We start from the raw sequence: 20,709 nt of genomic DNA, 5'->3' as shown, positions 1-20,709 counted from the left end.
CTCAAAATCGCTTGTGTTAAATTATGTGGTTTTTTGGTTTTTTTTTTGGTTAGTGCAACGGTGGAAGGCCAGCCCAATGGTGACACGATCCCAGCTGAGCAGGCCGGGCCTTCTGAAGCCTCTGGAGCTGCTGGGAGTTGTCAGAGTGATCAGATAGTGCAGAAAATAGAGGAAGTGCTCTCTGGAGCCCTCGGGACAGAGCCACAGTGCAACCCAGGTAATAAAACTGCCTCTGGCAAATCTGTTCTTGGTAAGAAGGTTGTGAGTGTGCCTGAAATGGAATCAGATTTATAGAGATGAAAATGTGCTTCCTGGAGCTGCTCTTCTGGCAAGTTGTGTGTTAAATGTGGTTAAGTATTTTCTTTACAGTGCTTTTACATCCAGAGGTGGCCAGAGAAATAAATTCCTTAAAAATTGAGCTGGTTATATGTAAGCATTGGTATGGGGAAAAGTTGGAGTTTTTTCTTTCCAGTGCTGAAACAGATAAATATTTTCCATATGCATGCATCTATATATTCATAAATTATTAATTATTTTCTATATATATCTACTCCAGGGTCTCAGAACTGTTCTTAGTACCTACCACAGCTGATGCTGATAGCAGCAGTTTCTGCTTTGGTTGGTTTTTAGGATTATTTTGAAAGAAGATTTATTACAAAACAGATCTGTGATGAACTGTTCAGTCAAAAGATGATTTGCTATTTTAAAGTGTAGGTACTTACACTGGAGTATTGCAAAGGGATTTTGATGTGTTAATCTCAGATCTTGAATAAATTACTAGATTTTGAGGCTAAAAAGTCACATCTGAGTGTCCCCTCTTGTGGGACTGGTCCTTGCTGTAAAATTCTGACTGTGGACGGTTGGTGAGCTGATGAAAGCTGTAATTACTGCATTTCTCATTTTTGGGAGTTCAAACAGAGGTGACTGCAGTGTGCTGGGTGAGTACAGTTCCAGAGGCAGCACAGAAAAGTGTTAATTTCAAAGATTCTGTTGGCAGGAGTTTGGGATTGCTCTGGGGCTTTTTGCTCAGTGATTTGTGTACCTTGAGCATTTTCAAGTTTTTAGTTTATGCTGTAGGAGCAGCACTTGAGGCTGACACGGGGAGGTTTGGGTAGGTTCTTGGTTGGTTGGTGGTTTTTGTTGTTTTTGTGTGGTGATGTGATTTTTATTTTTGTTTATTTTTTGTTCTGTTCTTGTGTGGAGGACTGAGGCAAGGTGATGTGGTAATAAAGAAGTGAGAGGTGTTAACTTGGAAGTTGATGAACCTACCTGTGGCAAACGTTCCCCCTGTCCATCTCTGAAAAGGAGTTGGAAACAGGCATTATCTGATTATCTGAATCTAATTAATTATCTTTGCAGAACAGTTAATTTTATAGAATCCCAGAATATCCTGAGCTGAAGGGACCCCCAGGGACCCCTCAGTGCCACCCCTGCCCTGCCCAGACCCCCCCAAGCCCAGCCTGGGCATCCCTGGCAGCGCTGGCCAAAGGCTCCTGGAGCTCTGGCAGCCTCGGGGCCGTGCCCATTCCCTGGGCAGCCTGGGCAGTGCCAGCAGCCTCTGGGCAAGAACCTTTCCCTGCTCTGCAGCCTGGCCTGGCCTGGCCCAGCCCCAGGCGCTCCCTGGTGCTGTCCCTGTCCCAGAGCAGAGCTCGGAGCTGTCCCTGCGCTGCCCCTCGGGAGGAGCTGCAGCCCCGGGGAGCTCTGACTCAGGCTGCTCCAGGCTGAACTGGACCGAGGCACCTCGGGGGGCCCTCCAGGCCCTTCCCCACCATTTTCCTGTCCCTCCTGGTTGCCGGGGCTCTGCTGACTCAGCTCCAGCTGGCCACAGACCAGGACCCCAGGGCCCTTCCCAGAGCTGCTCTCCATCCACACAGCCAGGCTTGCCCAGTCCACCACTTCCCCTGTTAAGCTCCACACGGTTGGGGATTGCCAATCTCTGATTCGTTGAGGTCTTTCTGCAGGGCTTCTTTGCCCTCAGGAGAGTCAACAGCCCCATCCTGTTTAGCAGACTAATTATCCCCTTGAGTCCTGTGTCCAGGTTGTTAGTGAAGATGTTGAAGAGAACTGGGCTGAGAATGAAGCCCTGCAGAACCCCACTAGTGACTGGTGTCAGCCCCATGTCACCCCAGTCACTGTCACCGTTGGTGCCAGTTGCTCACCCACTGAATAACAGCTGTCCAGCTGTGGGCCGGACATTTTGTCCATAGGTTTGACTCTCCTTCACTGTTCTCTCTCAATGCATTCAAAGCAATGTTGGTGCAAAAACTATTTCTAAGTTGCTTATCCCGTAAATATGTACCTGCTGTACTTGTTGTGGAATCCCAAGTCATGTTCATATTGCAATTACCAAATGCTTTCTAAAGATTTTGGATAGTGGAAAATAGTAAACTTTGGGATCACAAATTCTAATTGGAGGGTCTGTGTTGCAGCCCTGGCCTGTATAAATAGAATCATTGAAAGGAACATGTAATCAGACTCCAATGTACAGCTCATATTTCATGGAAATCCCAGCAAGTTTCCTTTAATGAAGTGCCTTTATCCTGAAAACATGGCACTAGGGCTCCAGAAGGGCAAGAACCTAACAAAGGTTAAATCCAGAGGGAATTTAGTTCTGAGGTACAGAACTTTTAGTTCTGAGGTACAGAACTAAAAGGTGGTGATGGAAACCCCAGTCTCCCTCTTTCCCTTCCCCATCAGTGATTTGCTTGTCCTCACAGGCATCTGAATTTGTTACTTTCCCGTTGGAAGTAAACGTTCTCAGAGGAACATGCAGCTTTGCAGCTGCAGTCCTGCCTGTCCCAGTAGCTGTTCCAGCCTGCAGTGCCTTGAAGTGGGTTTGGGACTGGGGGCATGGATGCTCTTTTCCGAAACTTGTTAGACCCTAGTAAGTAACTTGGTCAGTAAATACACAGGGAATTTCTAACACAGCAGCAACACTGGACTCACTCAGGGGTTAAAGCACAGCAGAGGAGAGTGGATGGTTAGGTGATGTAGCATAAATCCCCACTTTGGTAATTTGTTTGGAAGATGAGAATTCTTGTTTATCTTCCATGTGCAGCATTGGGGGTTTGAAAGCACATCTCCAGCCTGCTCTTAGAATGTGCTGCCCCAGAGTGAGGGTGGAGAGACACCCACCCTTGTGCCCCCTCAGGTGAGAGCCCACCTGCAGAGCTGCCCCAGCCCTGTCCCAGCACAGGGAGGAGCTGGAGCTGCTGCAGAGAGCCCAGAGGAGGCTCCAGGATGAGCAGAGGGATGGAGCAGCTCTGCTGGCAGGAAAGGCTGGCACAGCTGGGATTGTTCAGCTGCACAGGAGAAGCTTTGGGCTGAGCTCAGGGTGGCCTTGCAGGGCCTGAAGGAGCCCCAGGAAACCAGGAGAGAGACAATTTCCAGGGGATGCAGGGACAGGACACAGGGGAGTCATGAAATGGTTTGGGTTGGAAGAGGACCTTGTAGATAGATTGTCTCCTTCCAAATCCCCTGACATGGGGATAGGGACAACTTCCACTATCCAGGGTTATTCCAAACCCTGTCAAGCCTGGCATTGAACACTACCAGGGGTGGGACAGCTTCCCTGAGCAGCCTGTGCCAGGGCCTCACCTCCCTCACACATGAGCATTTTTTCCTGAGATCTAATCTAACCCTACACTCCCTCATTTTGCACCCACTGTCCCTTGTCCTGTCACTCCAGGCTCTTGTCAATAGTCTTCCACCACCTTTATTATACTTCCAAATGCTGGAGGGTCATGGCTAAGGTCACCTGAAGTCTCTCCAGGTGAGCACCCCAGCTGGGCCAGCCTTTCCTGCCAGTAGAGCTGCTCCATCCCTCTGCTCATCCTGGAGCCTCCTCTGGGCTCTCTGCAGCAGCTCCAGCTCCTCCTGTGCTGGGACAGGGCTGGGGCAGCTCTGCAGGTGGGCTCTCCCCTGAGGGGCACAGGGACACAATCCCAACCCCTCTCCTGATCCCAGCTGGGGGCTCTGGGCTGGGGCAGGTCCAGCTCTCCCAAGGCTGCTCCATCTGCTCATCCCAGCCTGGATTGATGCCGGGGTTGTCCCAACTCAAGTGCAGCCCCTGGCCTTGTTAAACCCCAGCAGATTCCCATGGGGCATTTCTTGAGTTTGTCCAGATCCTTCTGGGTGGCCCCGTCCTTTAGAGGTGTCACTGGCACCCGCAGCTTTGTGTCACCTGCAAACCTGCTGAGGGTGCACTTGATCCTTCTGTCATTAATGAAGATATTAAGTAACACTGAGTCATTAATGAAGCTATTAAGTAACACTGGTCTCAATACGTACTCCTGAGGGACACCGCTGGTCACTGATGTCCATCAGGGCTCTGAGCTTTTGACCAGTGTCCTCTGGATGTGACCATCCAAACAACTGCTACTGTACCTGACAGTGCACCTGTCAAATTCTTCATTCCAGTTTGGAAAGAAGAATGCTGTGGGGGCACTGGGTGAAATACTTTAGAGAAGTCCACATAAATACTATCTGTAGCTCTGCCCTTGCCCACTGGTGTAGCCAGTCCACCACAGAAGGTCAGACAGGTTTTTCCCGTTGTGAGGCCATACTGGTTGTTTCAGACCACATCCCTGTCCTCCATGTTCCTTAGCTTCTAGGACGATCTCTTCCATGATCTTCCCAGCATGGTGGTGAGGCTGTGACAGGGTGGTAGCTCCCAGAATCATCCTCTCTTCCCTTCTTCAAGGGATTGGCTTTTCACTGCCAGAGGGCAGGGTTAGATCATGCATTAGGAGAAGATTCTTCCCTGTGAGAGCGGTGAGGCCCTGGCACAGGGAGCACAGAGCAGCTGGGGCTGCCTTGGATCCCTGGCAGTGCCCAAGGCCAGGCTGGACACTGGGGCTGGAGCAGCCTGGCACAGTGGAAGCTGTCCCTCCCCATGGCAGGGAGTGGAACAAGATGAGTTTGAAGTCCTTCCCAACCCAAAGCATTCCATGACTGTGATACTACTTGGAAAGAGCTGTGTTCCCGCTGGGCCTCTGTCCTGACTAACAAGAGTTGGGTAATTTTTTAAAATAAGTGTTTTATTACTTAAAGTAACTCTGAGAGGAAGGAAAGAGAGCTGGAGGGGGATTGTGTGCTGTTTGTGCGTGGTAGTTTAGTAACTGGGCATGATTTGCAAGTTTATTTGTTTTGTACCTCTGTCCATGTACTTCACACCTACTCTGAAAGTATTTTATATATGCAGTGTTACAAATGTTTACAGGGTAAATGTCATTTTTTCTAGATGTAGACAAAAATACTGTGAAAAATAGTGCTCAGTCTACAAAAAGGAGCTCTACTGGTGAAGATGAAATTCCTAGGAAAAAAGCAAAGAAAAACAAGAAGCACAAAAGTAAGAAGAAGAAGAAAAAGAAGAAGAAAAGGAAGAAAGAGAAAAAGCATAAAAAGCAACCAAAGGAATCCAAGTTGAGTGCACGTCCCGGAGAGCCTGCAGGTGTGCAGCCGGCCCCTCACTTGGTGCCAGAGCAGTCCAGCTCCCAACTGAATGTACAGCATGGAGTGTTTGCAGATGCAAACCTGGCTGGCCACGTGCAGCCAGAACTGTGCTCCAAACCAGCTGAGGGGCTTGATAATCAAGCTTTAGGACTTGTTTCTCATTCAGTGACTGATTCTCAGCAATCTGCAGAAAATCTTGGAAGTGGGGAGGGGACTTTGTGTGCAGCAAATCCTCCATTTAATTTAGAAAGCATCCAGTCTAATATCCCAGAAAATACTAGTATAGCTCAAACTAGAATTTGCACTAGCGAAGAACAAATTCAGCAGTCCCATGAAAATATTTATCCTGTAGCTATTAATGCCAGTGTTGTTGATACTGGAAATAATACTTGGTCCAGCATCCCATCTGGAATTGTCAGTAAATCTGAGATTCAGAAAGATTCAGTAGAAGCACTAGGAGGTGCAGAAGTCACTCTGAAATCTCAAGACATTGGGGAAGTAAAAGCTTCGGACGCAGCTCTGGAGCCTGAGACCATGGAGGTGTTGACTTACTCGGAAGCGTCTCATCAGTCTGTGTCTCAAAGGGCAGCACAGGGGCTGGAAACAGCTTCAGAATCCGTGTCCTTGGCAAGTGGTGTGACAGCAACTCCTGCACCTGCAAATTGGGCACATCCAAGTGCTGCGAGTGTAGCTCACGTGTCTGTGGCTGGCCAAGAAGTGAAAATTCCAGAAACAACTGAAAAATCTCTGCACATGGGAAATGTGAGAAGTGTGGAGAGACCTTCGGAAGTGGGGGCTGTGAGCAGAACTTTGGAGCCCTCCCTGCAGCCCACAGTTATATCTGGGAGTTTGAGCATGACGCAGGGCAGCCCTCTGGACGCTTCCAGTGTTCTGAAAGCAGGTGTACCTTTGCAACATCCTATGACAATATCTGCAGCCGCCCCTGTGACCCACGTGGAAATAAGTGCCAAAACACCTCCAGGACCAGGAGCCGTTGCAAAAATGAAGGATACAGAACCAGCTATGGGAAGTGTGAAAGTTTTAGAAACAACTATGGAACCTGTGGGTGTTGTAGCAAAAGATGTCAGAGCAGCTCATGAAAGTCTGCAAGGCAAAAGTGTGGAAGGTACCACTGGTTCTGCAACAGCACTGGGTACATCAGGAATGTTCCTACAACATGGAGTCTTGGCAGATACAAGGAGTGTGGACAGAGCCCGGGGATCTGCACTCCCAGCAGGATTGACAGGTATGAACGTGGTTGCAGAGGCAAAAGGATTAGGAGCAACTTCAGAACCTGCAGCGGTTGTACAGACCTTCATTCCCCAAACAGCTCCAGAAGTCCAGATGGCAGAGGGTTTTAGAAGTCCACAAGCAAAGGATTCAGAAGGTACTTCATTGCTGAGAGAATCAAGACCTGAGAGTGAATCACATGTGAGAGGTTTGGCACCTTCCCTGTCTTTGCAGAAGGAAAACACACAAGGTCCAGGAGGAGTCCTGAGACCAGCAGCTGTAGTGGAAGCAAAAACTTTTACAACAACTTCAATGTCCTTACATGTAGAAGGTATGAAAGCTTCAGAAGAAGCTATGCATTGTGGGACTGTTGCAAGTCCAGGACTTCCTGCCTTAGAAAGAATTCCTCAACCTGTGGTTGCATGTGAAAGCGTGGAACCAGTTAGAGAGGCTGAGGCATCAGCAGGGGTGATGCCATGGCAAGCCACAGCAGAAAGAGAACCTCTCCATGCAAGCCAGACAGAGAGTTCCATCATGGCACAGTCTCAGATCATGACACACACAGGACCACAAGCCACAGCAGAAAGAGAACCTCTCCATGCAAGCCAGACAGAGAGTTCCATCATGACACACACAGGACCCTTACAAACTGAGGTGCTGAGGAAGAGAAAGGATTCGGAACATGTTCCAGAAACAGAGGCAAGGAGCAGAGAAGCAGTCCTGGAAACTGTGCAAACTTCAGAAGCCAGTTCAAAATCTATTCAGGAGCAAATAGGTCATTCAGCAGCAGTATTGGAGTCTTTGCCCAGAGTGGAAGAAAACAGTATGGCGTCAGGAGTACTGACAGCATTGGCAGATACGCAAACTCAGGGATCTGCTGTAGAACATGAAATTGCAGCAAGGAGGACCAGCACACAAGGAAATGAGCTCTCAGAAATGGAGAAAGCAAAATACCTGGAGCCAGCATCAGAAGCTGGAGGAGTGAGTTGTTTGCAGAGCATGAAAGAGTCTGCAATGGTAGAGGTGAAAGGTTCTGAAACAGGTGAAGAGCTTGAGGTACCCATGGGTGATGCTTCAGCAGCTGTTCCAGAGTACTTGCATGCTGAAAAGCAACAAGATCTTCAAGTAGTTCTAGAAGCAAAACCTGCTGCAGAATGGAAGAGTTCAGAAGAGGCTCCAGAAATCTTGGGTGCTTCTGAAATAAAATCTTCTGAAGCAGTTCCAAAACCAGGGGATGTGAAAGGCCTGGAAACCACACTGGAACATGAAGTGACAGCCGAGGTACAATATGTAGAAGGAGTACAGAGTCAGCAGGTGGAGGATATGGTGATTGAGAAGGAAGATGCGGAGCAGACTCAAACATCTGAGCCTTTAGTAGCAGAAACAGTTTATAGTTCTTCACATGCAGCAGAGGAAAAAGTTTCAGCAGAGACTCCTGTAGCAGAGACACAAGATTTAGAAACAGCTCCTCAAACTGATGTAGAGCTGAAAGATGCAGAAGCAGCTGTAGCGTTGGAGGCAGAGACAAAAGATTTGGAAGCAGCTCCAGTACCTGAGACTGATGCAGAAGCAGGTCCAGAACTTATAGAGGAAGGCCAGTTGGAAGACACTCCAGAGGCTGAGGATGTCAAAGAAGCAACTCCTGAAGAGGACTCAGAGAAAAGAGACTCTGAAACATCTGATGTGCAACCTGATGTGGCGGCACGAATGAAGGAGACTCTCATGAGGCTTGAGAATGTTATTGAAAAAAGTAGTCATAGAACCAGTGAGAAAAAACATGATTCAAAGAAACAGAAAAGGAGCCGTTCCAAGTCTCAGTCCAGGTCTAGGAAGCGGAAGAAAAAATCAAGGTCACGTTCAACGTCCCGGCGTTTGACCTCTAAAAGAGCACGTTCTAGGAGCAGAAATTACTCAGTTTCCAGAAAAAAGCATTCCAAATCTAGGTCCCGATCTTTGGAGAAGAGGGAGAGAAGAATGTCTTCCCGGCGGTCCAGGCGCAGACATTCTAGGTCATCTGACCGTTACAGGTCTAAATCCAGATCAGCAGAAAAGAGATTGTCCAGACGGAGACGTTCCAGGTCATCTGACCACTACAGGTCTAAATCCAGGTCAGTGGAGAAGCGGCTGTCCTCCCGAAGGTCCAGACGCAGACACTCCAGATCATCTGACCGCTACAGATCCAAGTCCAGGTCAGCGGAGAAGCGATTGTCCTCCCGAAGATCTGGGCGCAGACGTTCCAGGTCTTCCGACCGCTACAGGTCTAAGTCGCGGTCAGTGGAGAAGCGGCTGTCCTCCCGAAGGTCCGGGCGCAGACGTTCCAGGTCTTCTGACCGCTACAGATCCAAGTCCAGGTCAGCGGAGAAGCGATTGTCCTCCCGAAGATCTGGGCGCAGACGTTCCAGGTCTTCTGACCGCTACAGATCCAAGTCCAGGTCAGCGGAGAAGCGGCTGTCCTCCCGAAGGTCCGGGCGGAGACGTTCCAGGTCATCCGACCGCTACAGGTCTAAGTCACGGTCAGCAGAAAAGAGGTTGTCCTCCTGGCGATCCCGCCGCAGACATTCCAGGTCCTCTGACCGTTCAAAATCTAGATCCAGGTCTTCAGAAAAGGGAGGAGGCAAAGAATACTCCTGGAGGTTTAGACATCGGTCTGGTTCCTCTGATCGTTCAAAATCCAGGTCGAGATCTGTTGAGAAAAGAGGTCGGAAGGCCTCTGTACGGAGGTCCAAACGTCAGCGCTCAAAGTCCTCAGATCGCTACAAGTCTCGATCCAGGTCAGTAGAAAAAAGGGATCGAAAGCAATCATCGCGGAAGTCTAAACGTCAGCGCTCCAAGTCCTCTGACCGTTACAAGTCTAGATCCAAATCAGTGGAAAAAAAGAAGGAATCCTCACGAAAATCCAAGCGTCGACGCTCAAAATCTTCTGAACGTTACAAGTCCAGGTCTAGGTCTGTAGAAAAAAAGCGCAAGGAGTCTTCAAAAAAATCCAAACGGAAACGTTCCAAGTCCTCTGACAGTGTTAAGTCAAGGTCCAAATCTGTAGAAAAAAAAGATAAGTTATCCTCAGCAAAGTCCAGTAGCAAACATGTAGAGTCTTCTGAACTCCAGGAGTCAGCCAAAGGTCTTGATAAAGATGTTCCTCAATCTTTTGAAAGTGAAGGTAAATCCTCTAATGGTCCCACATCATTGGCTTTGTCTGACGAAGGAGTAAATGGCCCAGTCCTGCCACCATCATTTGGAAGTGGATTATCCAAAACTTCAGAAAGCCTTGAGGAAAGGTCCTCATCTGTTGAAAAAACAGCAGATATGCAGCATTCTGCCACATCTGAATTTGATACCTCCAAAGCCCCAGATGACCAGGAACTGAGATCCACATCTGTGGAAAAAACACAGGATTCAGAGCTGTCTGTGACATCTGAAAATGGATCAACTGAAAAAGCAGCAGCTTTGGAGTCTTCATTGCTACCTGAACTTCCATACTCCGCATCCAAGTCCTCATCTGTTGAAAAAAGGGGAGAACTAGAAACTTCTTCAGTAGCAGAATTTCATGTCTCTGCATCCTGTGAAGATGAGTCCAGAGCTGCACCTCTGAAAGAAGTAGAAGGTCCAGAGCTTCCTCCAGATCTTAAAAGAGACATGCAAATTCAGTCATCTTCTCTGCTGTCCGAAGGTGGGCTCTCCAACTTGTCTGATGGTCACGAATCACGGCATATCCCTGGTGAACACACAGAGTTTTCACAGGTTCTGCAAGTACCTGAACATGAGTCTTCCCAGCTGGCTGACAGCCCTGGAGCAGTGGAAGCTCAGAGGCCTTTTCTGCCACCTGAAATGATCCGCCCTGTGATCCCTGATGGCTGTGAGTCAGGCCAGATGCAGGAGCCTTCTCTGCCTTCTGATGGTGGACACTTTGTGTCTCCTGATGGACATGGATCAGGATCCAGCTTTGCTGCACCAATGGAGGAGCATCCATTGTCTGCAGGCGAGTCCTTTAAGTCACCACATGGAAATGAACAAAGATTTTTATCTGTTGAAAAAGTCAAGACTCCAGATGTTTCCCTGACATCTGTGTGTGGTTCTGTTGAGGTGTCTGCTGACATCATTTCGGTGTCTTCTTTTGAAGTGCACGAGTCCAGATCATCTGTTGACAAAGCTTTAGACGGTCCAACGCTTCCACAGGTGCTTGAGGTTGACTGCTCCAGATCTTTGGAAATGCACGAATCAAGATACCTAACTGGAAAAATAGATGGTGCAGGATCTTTGGTGATGTCTAAAAGTGGGATTCCCATATGCCATGATGGCCACAAAGCAAAGTACAACTCCTTTGAGCAAACAGAGAGTGCAGAATTGTCAGTGGCATCTGAGCTCCGGTGTTCCATCTTACCTGAAGGCTATAAATTGACATCTGCTGCAGTTGAAAAAGTGGAGATCCAGAAGCCTTCTCTCTCATTGGAAAGTGGCTTCTCCATGTCTGCTGACAGGTGTGAATCAGTGGGCACACCTGAAAAACTACAGTCCCCAGTGACTGCTGTGGCATCGGAAGGTGAGGTTCTGCTGTTGCCCGACAGTCATGAGCTGAAACCCGTCCCTGCAGAAAAAGCAGAAATGCTGAATTCATCCGAACTGAAACACCTGGCGTCCCCTGATGACTACAAGCTGAGATCTGCCTACAGTGAAGAAGTACAGGTGCAGGAGCCCTTTCTGAAACGGGAAAGCAGGTGTTCTGTTGCCTCTGATGGTCATGAGTTGGCATCCACCACTTTTGAAAGAGCTGAGGAGCCTTCTCAAGTGTCTGAAAATGAGTACACAATGGGGCTTGATGGCCCGGAGTTGACATCAACCCCTGCTGAAAAAACGGAGCTGCGGAAGCTTTATCAGATGCCTGAAGAAAGATATTTGGAGTCCACTGACAGCCAGGACCTACAGTCACTCTCTGCTGAAGAGACACAGGTACAACAGCCTGCTCTGGTATCCGAAAATGAACATGCCGTGTCCTGGGTGGGCCAGGAGTTGAGGTCCAGCTCTCCCGAGAAGGCAGAGATGCAGGAGGAGGCTGTGGTTCCGGACAGTGCTGTGTCTTCTGAAGATGACAGATTGCCCTCTTTCTTGGCTGGAAAACCAGATGTGCAGGAGAGTTCTCTGCTGCCTGAAAGTGAATATGGTGAGTCTTCTGAGGGCCAGGAGGTGACGGCCAGCCCTGCTGAGAAGGAGGTGCAAGAACCTTCTCTGACACCTGGCAGTGAATGTTCCATCTTCCATCAAGGCCAAGTACTGCAGTCTGGCCCCACTGAAAGCACAGCAGTGCAGGAGCCAGTGCTGGTCCCAGACAACCAATACGCTGCATCTCCCAAGGGGCAGGAGCTGCTCTGTTCTTACGCTGAAAAAGCAGAGGTGCAGGAGTGTTCTTTGCTGTCTGAAAACGAGTATGAGTCATCCCCCAAAAGGCATCATTTGAGATCCAGTCCTGTTGAAAAAGAATTGGAGGAGCATTCTCAAGCATCTGAAAGTGAAAGTTCAGTATCCACTGATAGCCAGGAGTTGCAGCCTGCTGTTGCTGGAAAAGCAGAGGGGCAGGAGTTGTCCTTGTCTGAAGGTGAATGTCCCATGACTCCTGAAGTTCAGGAGCTGCAGACCAGCCCTGCTGAAAGAGTACTAGCCAAGGAACCTTCTCTGACATCTGAACATACTCTGTCACCTGAAAAGTACGAGTCAGGATCGGTGCGTGCTGAGGAAGCAGAGGGTGTGGATTCTACTTTGACAGCTGAACGTGACCATCTCTTTTTCGAGAGCCAGGAGGTGAGTTTCACCTCAGTTCAGAAAACAGATGTGCGGGACCATTCTCCAACACCTGAAAATGAACATGGAGCATCTCCTGATGGGCAGGAGTTGAGGTTCACCACTGTTGAAAAAGTAGATAATCTGGAACCTTTGACACCGAATGATAGAGCTTCCATGTCCCCTGATGGCAGCGACTTGAATTCCATCCCTGTTGAAAAGGTGGATCATGCAATGCCTTCTTTAATGCCTGAAGGGCGCTCAGTGTCTCCTGATAACTGCAGTGTGGGCCCTGGTGAAGAAACGGGGGATCTGGAGCCCTCTTTGAGATCTGAGCGTAGATACTCCACATCCTCCTATCAGGAAGGTCACGAGCCAAGGTCTCCCGTGGAAGAAGAGGGTCTGGAGTCCTCTGTGACTTCTGAACATAGACAATCCCTGTCCCCTGAGGGCCATGACCAGAAGTCTATTGCAGATGAAGAAATGGATGATCTGGATAGGCGTTCCACTTCCCCTGATGAGCATGAGTCAAGATCTAGCATTGGTGAAGAAGCAGAGGATCTGGAGCAGCCTTTGACAACAGAACGTAGGTGCTCTGAGTCCTCTGATGAGCACGAGTCAAGGTCAACCACTGGAGAAGAGGCAGAGGATGCAGAGACCTCCTTGGCAGCTGAAAGAAGAGACTCCGTATCCTCTGATGACCGTGAGTCGAGGTCTGCTGCTGGGGAAGATGTAGAAGATGGGGAGCCCTCCTTGACAGCTGAACGTAGACACTCCACATCTTCTGATGACCATGAGTCGAGGTCTTCAGCTGATGAAGAAGCAGAGGATGTGGCAGCTGAACATCGCTCTGTGTCTCCTGATGGACGCGAGTCAAGGTCAACCGTTGGTGAGGAGGCAGAGGACCAGGAGCTCTCCTTGACAGCTGAGCGCAGACACTCCACGTCTTCAGATGAACAGGAGTCAAGATCTACTGCTGGTGAAGATGCAGAGGATGTGGAACCCTCCTCGGCAGCTGAACAAAGAGATTCCACCTCATCAGACGAGCAAGAGTCAAGGTCTACTGCTGGTGAAGAAGCTGAGGATGTGGAACCTCTGACAGCTGAACACAGACGTTCTGCATCCCCTGATGGGGCTGAATCGAGGTCCACCACTGCTGAAGAAGAAGGAGAGGATGCAGAGCCCTCCGTGACAGCTGAACAAAGAGAGTCCACATCATCAGATGAGCACGAGTCAGAATCTTCCAGTGGTGAAGAGGAGGGAGAGGATGCAGAACCTTCTTTGGCAGATGAGGAAAAGCAGGATTCCGTGCCTGTTGAGCAGTCAGAGGAGCACGACTCTTCCTTTGTCCCTGAAAGCAGACGTTCTGAGTCTTCCGAGCGTGAAAAATCCAGATCCAAATCTGTTGATAAAGCATCTGACAGAGAGTCTCCGCAGAGATCTCTAAGCAGACACTCAAAGTCTCCTGCTCACCAGAAGAGTCGATCCACATCTGTGGAAAAAACAGCAGACAAAGAGTCTGTGCGAAGGTACAGACGCAGACGCTCCAGGTCCACGGCTCGCCAGAGGAGCCAGTCAACATCTGTAGAGAAAACAGCAGAGAAGGAGTCCTCACGCAGGTCCCGGCGGAGACGCTCCAGGTCCGCTGCTCGCCAGAGGAGCCAGTCCAAGTCTGTGGAGAAAGCGGCAGACAAAGAGTCATCGCGCAGGTCCAGAAGCCGGCGCTCCAGGTCCTCCCAGCGCAGGTCCAAGAGATACGACACGGACTCGCGCTCCAGACGGAATCGCTCCAGGTCAGCCACACGGAGAAGAGCATCCAGATCTCGGTCCAGCTCCTTGTCGCGTTCCAGGCACAGGAGGAGAAGCAGGTCGAGGTCGGCGTCACGAAGGCGGCGTTCCTTGTCCAGAGACAGGCGCAAGAGGTCTCAGCGAAACAGATCGAGGTCTACGGACAGGAGAAGGAGAAGATCCGACTCCAGAGACCGTAGGATATCGCTCCGATTGCGGAGCAGGAGTCGGACCCCTCTTCGGCAGAGGCGCTCGCGGTCCAGGGGGAGGAGACGGAGCTCCAGCAGGTCCCCGATCCGGCTGCGGCGCTCGCGCTCCTCGGGGAGAAGGCGCTACAGCAGATCCCCCGACCGGCGCCGCTCCAGGTCCTCGGAGTTCTCCAGCAGGTCACCCAAACGTCTTACAGACCTGGGTAAGTCAGTGCTTTGCTTTCTCTGCTTCCATGGTGAGGTGGTAGCGGGTGGATTTGCCCAGTCTGATTTTAGCTCTGGGGCATTCATAAGGGATTTCTTAGAAGTCACTCTGTGACTTCCAACAGGAAGTTTTATGTTGGAGAGGAATCAATGCTGAGCATCTGAGTGGAAGCCTCTTTAGAGTCAGTTTTACCTTGGCTCTAGAGCTTCTGTACAAAAGTAGCATATTGCAGTCTCAAGGAGCATTCTAAATAATAATAAAGGCCAAGTACTTCAACTACTTGTGCGTAAGAAAATTTTGAATTTCTACTCCTGAGAGCAGAGGTCATTCAGGTGCAAGTTGGAGAGTCCCAAGCTCTGTTGTCAGCCGTTCCCAGAACTCTGTCTTGCCTCTTTCCCATGGTAAGAACTTTAAGGAAAGAGAGACTTGGTTCTGAAAATACTCCCAGACCAAGCGGGTCGGAAAATCAAATCAAATCAAATCTTAAGAGCTGCATCTTTTCTCTGTACTTGGAGGAAGAGAGGCTGTGTTGTTTCTTGGGTAATGAGTTAATTAGGGGAAAGAAGGATTGAACTGGGAGATCAGCTCTTGTAGTGTGTGAGGACACCTGTGGTGGACTTGAGGTTCTGAACTTCCCAGTCCTGCCTCAGAGTTGCCATGGAAGCCTTCCAGATAGGGAGTTAATTGCAAACTGGCAGAAGGCTCAATTTAATTATTTTGCTATTTCTCTATTAGAGCTGTCCTTTTTCTCCTTATTAAAGCAAAATGCTGTTCTGTTAACAGTTTTGCATCTAATTGTATTTTAAGCAAGAGCATGTTTTACTTACTCAGATCTTGTTTTTCTGTTTGGTGGTTATAAATAGCTTTTGGGCTACATCTGGGGAGATGAGACTTCCTCCAGTGGTTTGAGAGCTTTCCAGAGGTAGATAATGAGGAAACTCTGGAGTTTATGCTGTGTAGGAAGGACTCAGTATTGCTAAAACAGGAAGGAATCAGTGAAGTAAGAGACATCAGAACTTGGGTGGTTGGAGGATGTTGTAGTTGGGGCTTTTGTGGGACTGCTGGGTTACATTTGCAGTTTCACTTGCCTTCTGCACAGCCCAGCTTAAAGTCTAGAGCAGCTCAGTCCAATTGCAGTTATTTTCACAGAACATAAAAAAATGCACAGTGCAGGTAAAATCTTAGCTTTCCAGAAACATTTCTTTATTATTGAAACAAGAACCTACAAAAATAATGACTTCTCTGTGAAAAAAACCCAAATTTTTTTAGACAAGGCCCAGCTACTTGAGATCGCCAAGGCCAACGCGGCCGCCATGTGTGCGAAGTCTGGCGTGCCCCTGCCCCCGAGCCTGATGCCTCTGCTGTCCCAGAAGAAGGATGACAAAGCCAACCAGAAGTCCTCGAGGGACACCCTGAAGGAGCTCACTGAGGTGAGGGGGGACAGCAGCAGCCAGCCTGGAAATGGCCACACTGGGGTTGGTGACCTGTGGGAGGTTGTCACTGCGTGCTGCTGTCACCTGGGAGCTGCCTGGTGTTCAGAATCCCCAAATCCCTGAGGCTGGAAAAGCCCTCCCAGCCCATGGAGTGCCAGCTGTGCCCCATGGCCACCTTGTCCCCAGCCCAGAGCACTCAGTGCCACCTCCAAGCCTTCCCTGGACACCTCCAGACCTCCCTGGGCAGCCCCTGCCAAGGCCTGAGCACCCTTTTGAGCTATTACTCTCTCCACAGTTTTTTTTAAGTCATCAAAGCTGGTATTTTTTAATTCTGTGGAAATGCATGAAATCAAATTATTTTGCTTTTTCTTATTTTTGGTTTTGATTCTGCTCTAATTTTGTACAAATTGTGGTTGTCCCTGCAGTCCTGTCAGTGAGATCCAAAGCTTTCACTGCTGATTTTTTGTTCTTGTGCGGCTTGAGTTGGAAGGAACTTCATAGCTCAGCCTGTCCCACCCCCTGCCATGGGCAGGAGCACCTTCCTCTGTCCCAGGTTGCTCCAAGCCCCATCCAGCCTGGCCTTGGACTTCCCTCAGCATAGAGAAAATCTGAAATAGAAAAGTGCCTTAATTTTATTTTTTTTATTACATCATGAGTGTGACAGTTCTGAACTTGTGCTCATAGAAATAATCTGAGAGGAAGCAATGTCCAGGTGCTGAGAGGTAAATCTGCAGTTGTGCCTGGGCTGGGGGAGCAGAAGTACTGAGCAAGAGCTGAGTTGGTGCAGGTGCCCTGTGGTGACATCCTGGGTGGTTTTTCACATCCCCTGACCAAGATCCAGCATAGCTTGTGCTGATCTGCACGCCCCAAATCTGCACCTCCCTTCCCTTTCCAACTCTGGAGATCTGTTGAGTGAAGTTTCTGTTCTTTTGACTCAGAACTGTCCACAGAGCAGTGCAGGTGGTAGGAAATCAGTGAAGACATTTTAGCCATAAAATTCTGGCCCCTTGTGAAAGTCTTTTTGTCTTTGGTCCTTTTCTTCCTCTCTTTTCTTTTCCCCATTTGGAGTCTCCTCCCAGTTTGTGGCATCCCCATAACACCTCTGTGTTTTAGTTCTGTTGCACATCAGAGGGGGGTGGCTTGCATAGCTGGCCAGCACCACAGTATTCCAGAAGAATAAAAGAAATCTTTTATAAATATATACATATAATAAAAGAAAGCTCAGAAAATCTGAGCTGTCTTGGAGCCATCACTTCTGATAGGGTCCCTGCTCTTGCCAGAGAGCTGAGTCAGTAACCAAGGAGTGCCTGGCAAAGCCATGGTGGTGTTGGATAATTTGTGTAGAATATCCAAAGTGCCTCTATTGGTGCTGTTGGTAAAAGATTTTTCCTTCCTGGTTTAGTAAAGAAAACCACTTTTTTGATAGAAATGTGCTTTGTGAGTTTGGTTTGAAGGTTCAGGTTTACTCAGAGCTGACATTTCCCTCTGGTTTGTTTTTCAGAAATGCAAGAAGATTGCTCAGAGCACTGATGATGTGATAGTGAACAAGCCTCACGTTTCTGATGAAGAGGAGGAAGAACGTCCTTTCTATAACCATCCTTTCAAGCTGAGTGAACCCAAACCTATTTTCTTCAATTTAAGTGTGAGTGCTACTTATATTTTCAAAGCTTTACATCCTGGTTATTTTTAAATAATGCAAGTAACTCCATAGAAATTTACCATGGCTTGATAATCTTGGTGAAACTGGGAGTATTTTTTATTCAGTTTAAAGGAAAACTCCCAATTCCATCAAGATTAATTTGATAATCCAATATTACCAATTGGTAACTGGTAAAATATTGAGCATTTCTTCAAATGAATCTGGAAATCAAATGCTTTGAAGCATGGATTAGAATTTGTTTAAATTTTGTTGAGGTGTGGGGTTTCTTGGGGTGGTGGGTGTGTTTTTTTCAGTTTTATTTGGGGTGGGGGGTTGAAAGTCTGTTCTGATTTTGCAGGATATAAAGCACTAAAAAAGCTTTAATATGCTCAGCAAAAACAGAAATAACATTCCTGGTTTTGTGTATAAATAGGTAGAGCTTGTACACAAAATAAGAACATTTAGATGAAGGTGTAAGGTAGAAATGGATTTAGATTTATTATATTGTTAGAAAAGGCTACAAGGAAGCTCAAGAAACTTTGGAATTCTTCCAGGCTCCCAGGAGGAATGAATGCTCCAGTTATGGGCTGCTCTGCCTCTTGTTCTTGGTTTTGACCCTTTCACTTTTGTTCTTTGTCTCTCCTAAAACCATTCCCATCCATATTCCCAGGAGTTTATTCAGTATTATCCAGTGCTGCCAGCTGTGTTTGCCTCTTGGAAGGGAAACCTGGCAGGAATTTCTGCAGGTTTTTAATACATTAACAACACCAAGCAAAACAAGGCCATAGACATCATCTGCTCAGAGACTCAGGCTGCTGCTGAAAATAGGCCAGAATAGAAACCCAAATGCTGAGAGCTGTTTTCCCTCCACTCATGGGCAGCTTTTGATCACAGGCAATGTTTTGCTGCCCAGGATTTTCACCTTGGAGCTTTCCATACAAAATCCCTGTGTCGCAGGTGGAGGTTGTTCTCGATGGGAATGGGGTCAGGTGGAGAGATGGGGCAGGGATTTTGGGTTGCTGAACTTGTTTTTAGGGGTTTTTCATCTTTTGTGATAGCACAATTTGTGGGTCACTTGTGTGTTTTTAGGGCTGTGCCAAAATGATTAATTGTAAAGGCTTATTACTCTTTTAGAGTAAGTAAAAACCAAATCCCAGGTGTTTGCAACAAAACCACCTCATGACTCTTGGGTGTTTCCAAGCCTTAACTTTTTCTCATTTTATTTCTTTCAGACTCCCAGCATAAAACCAGCACCACCACCCCAACCAAAAAACCAGGTCAGCCTGTCCAAGGAATTCCCTGTTTCCTCTGGGTCTCAGCATAGGAAGAAGGAGGCAGACAGTGTGTATGGAGAGTGGGTCCCCGTGGACAAAAACGGCAAAGACGACGGCAAGGACGATGTTTTCCCCAAGCCAGCCATTGAGGTAAGGAAGGCAAGGAGAGCATATCATGTAAGAAAACCAAAAGCATCATCTGGGCAGTCTGGTACCAAATTACAGTCTGGGGAAAAAAAAAAAAAAGCACTTAAAAAGGTAGTGCCTGACACTGCACTGAGCTGAGCTGAGAGCTGAGCTCTGCACATGGGGATGCTCATCTGGGCAGTGGTGGAAGCAGCCTGCACCCATCCTGCTTCTGGCAGCTGGTGGCTTCTTGGTCTCAACAGAATTTAAACTGTAGCTTAGCTGGAAGATGAAAAAACTTCCTCGTTCAGTTTCCTGCAGAGGTTAATTAACAATACCTTGAGATTTGCACAATAATGTATGTAGCGCTAATTAAAATTATCCCACCAGTCTTAGAACAAGAACATCACACTGGAATGTAATCCATTAAAGATTGTAAGTCACTTCCTCTGGATGTATTCATTTTTTTGGCTTTCCAGTCATGTTTTCTCCAATAGCTGTTTTGCACGTGGCCTTCCAAGGGAGAATCTAATTGTATGGGTAATAAACGAAGAAAACCAAAGCAAGTGGTTTTCCCCTTGAAATTTCTTCTAAAGAACATTTTTGGGGGCTGTTGTAATTAAGTAAATTAAATATTTAAGAGAGATGTTGCTATTTATAAGTGTGTGTTGCCTCAGTGCCCCTGCAGCCTTGTTCTCATACCTTCCAAAGCCAAACCCCAAAGCCTCCCCATCAATTTCTGACAAAGCCATCTCAGCACTTGGTGCATTTTGTTTCTCAAGACCTTTTGATACTGGTCAGTTCACTCCCTGAGGCACAGAAGGAATTTTCTTCTGGCTCTTCCACAGCACCAAAAGCACAGAGGATATAACTTAGCCAGCATTTTCATGGAATCCCTCAGAATTTGATGGTTGGGCACCCAGTTCCTCAGCACAGGTGGGAGCTGCACTTTGGGCTCTCCTGCTCCAGTAAAACCCTGAATGTTTGTGCAGAATGTCATTCCCAGTTTCATTGCAGTAAATATATTTAACATAACTTCCTTTCCTTTCTGTTGTGTGTACCTTTATAAATGCCTGTAACTATGTTGTCTGTTTTTATATCTTGTAAATAAATATTTTTATTTGCCTTTACCTTAACTTGGTTTGTGTTAAGGGTGATTTCAGGGGCGTTAGCTCCCAGCAGGCTGTTCCCTCCATCCCCTGGGGTTTGGGAAGTGCAGGTACAGAATTTCTGTGTGTTCCTCCAGGGAGCCTGACAGGTAACACAGTGCTTCTCTGCTTAATTCTTTCATGTTCAGGAGGACTCTGTGGTGGAAATGGCTCCCTTGGAGCAACATGAAGCAGGTCAGCTCCCTTGCTGGGGGAGTAGAGAGCTGGGGGTGCTTGGAACTTAAGAAGTTTCCCCTAGAATTGACCTCCATTTGTTGTTGCTGATTTTGCAATACTGTGACAGTTCTGGTGCAAGTCTTGACATGAAACCCCACACAATTGCTTTTGTTGCTGTGTTTTAATTCACATATTAGTTATGGGATTAGTCTGAAATGACCCTGCTAATACATTACAGCTTGTTTTAATGAAAGCTG

The 20,709-nt window shown here is 47.9% G+C and overlaps 1 protein-coding gene across 5 annotated transcripts in view; it reads left to right on the top strand.

The window, feature by feature from the left end:
* SON (SON DNA and RNA binding protein) overlaps positions 1-20,709 on the top strand; it is a 36,910-nt gene that overhangs the window by 1,541 nt on the left and 14,660 nt on the right. For 4 of the 5 annotated variants that reach the window (XM_041402148.1, XM_041402147.1, XM_041402146.1 and 1 more), the window contains exons 2-7: positions 54-217; positions 5,243-7,249; positions 7,322-14,653; positions 15,925-16,085; positions 17,590-17,730; positions 18,960-19,151. In XM_041402148.1, the coding sequence (XP_041258082.1) occupies positions 54-217; positions 5,243-7,249; positions 7,322-14,653; positions 15,925-16,085; positions 17,590-17,730; positions 18,960-19,151 (9,997 nt within the window). Of the gene's footprint in view, positions 1-53; positions 218-5,242; positions 7,250-7,276; positions 14,654-15,924; positions 16,086-17,589; positions 17,731-18,959; positions 19,152-20,709 lie in introns of those variants that run through there. The other variant, XM_041402150.1, reaches the window with a different exon arrangement.

This window comes from Onychostruthus taczanowskii, unplaced genomic scaffold (genome assembly GCF_017590055.1).
Source record: "Onychostruthus taczanowskii isolate IOZ18803 unplaced genomic scaffold, ASM1759005v1 scaffold194, whole genome shotgun sequence".
Classification (NCBI taxonomy): Eukaryota; Metazoa; Chordata; class Aves; order Passeriformes; family Passeridae; genus Onychostruthus; species Onychostruthus taczanowskii.
The sequence above is the reverse complement of the archived record's forward strand: the minus strand, read 5'-3'. Positions and strand labels throughout refer to the sequence as shown.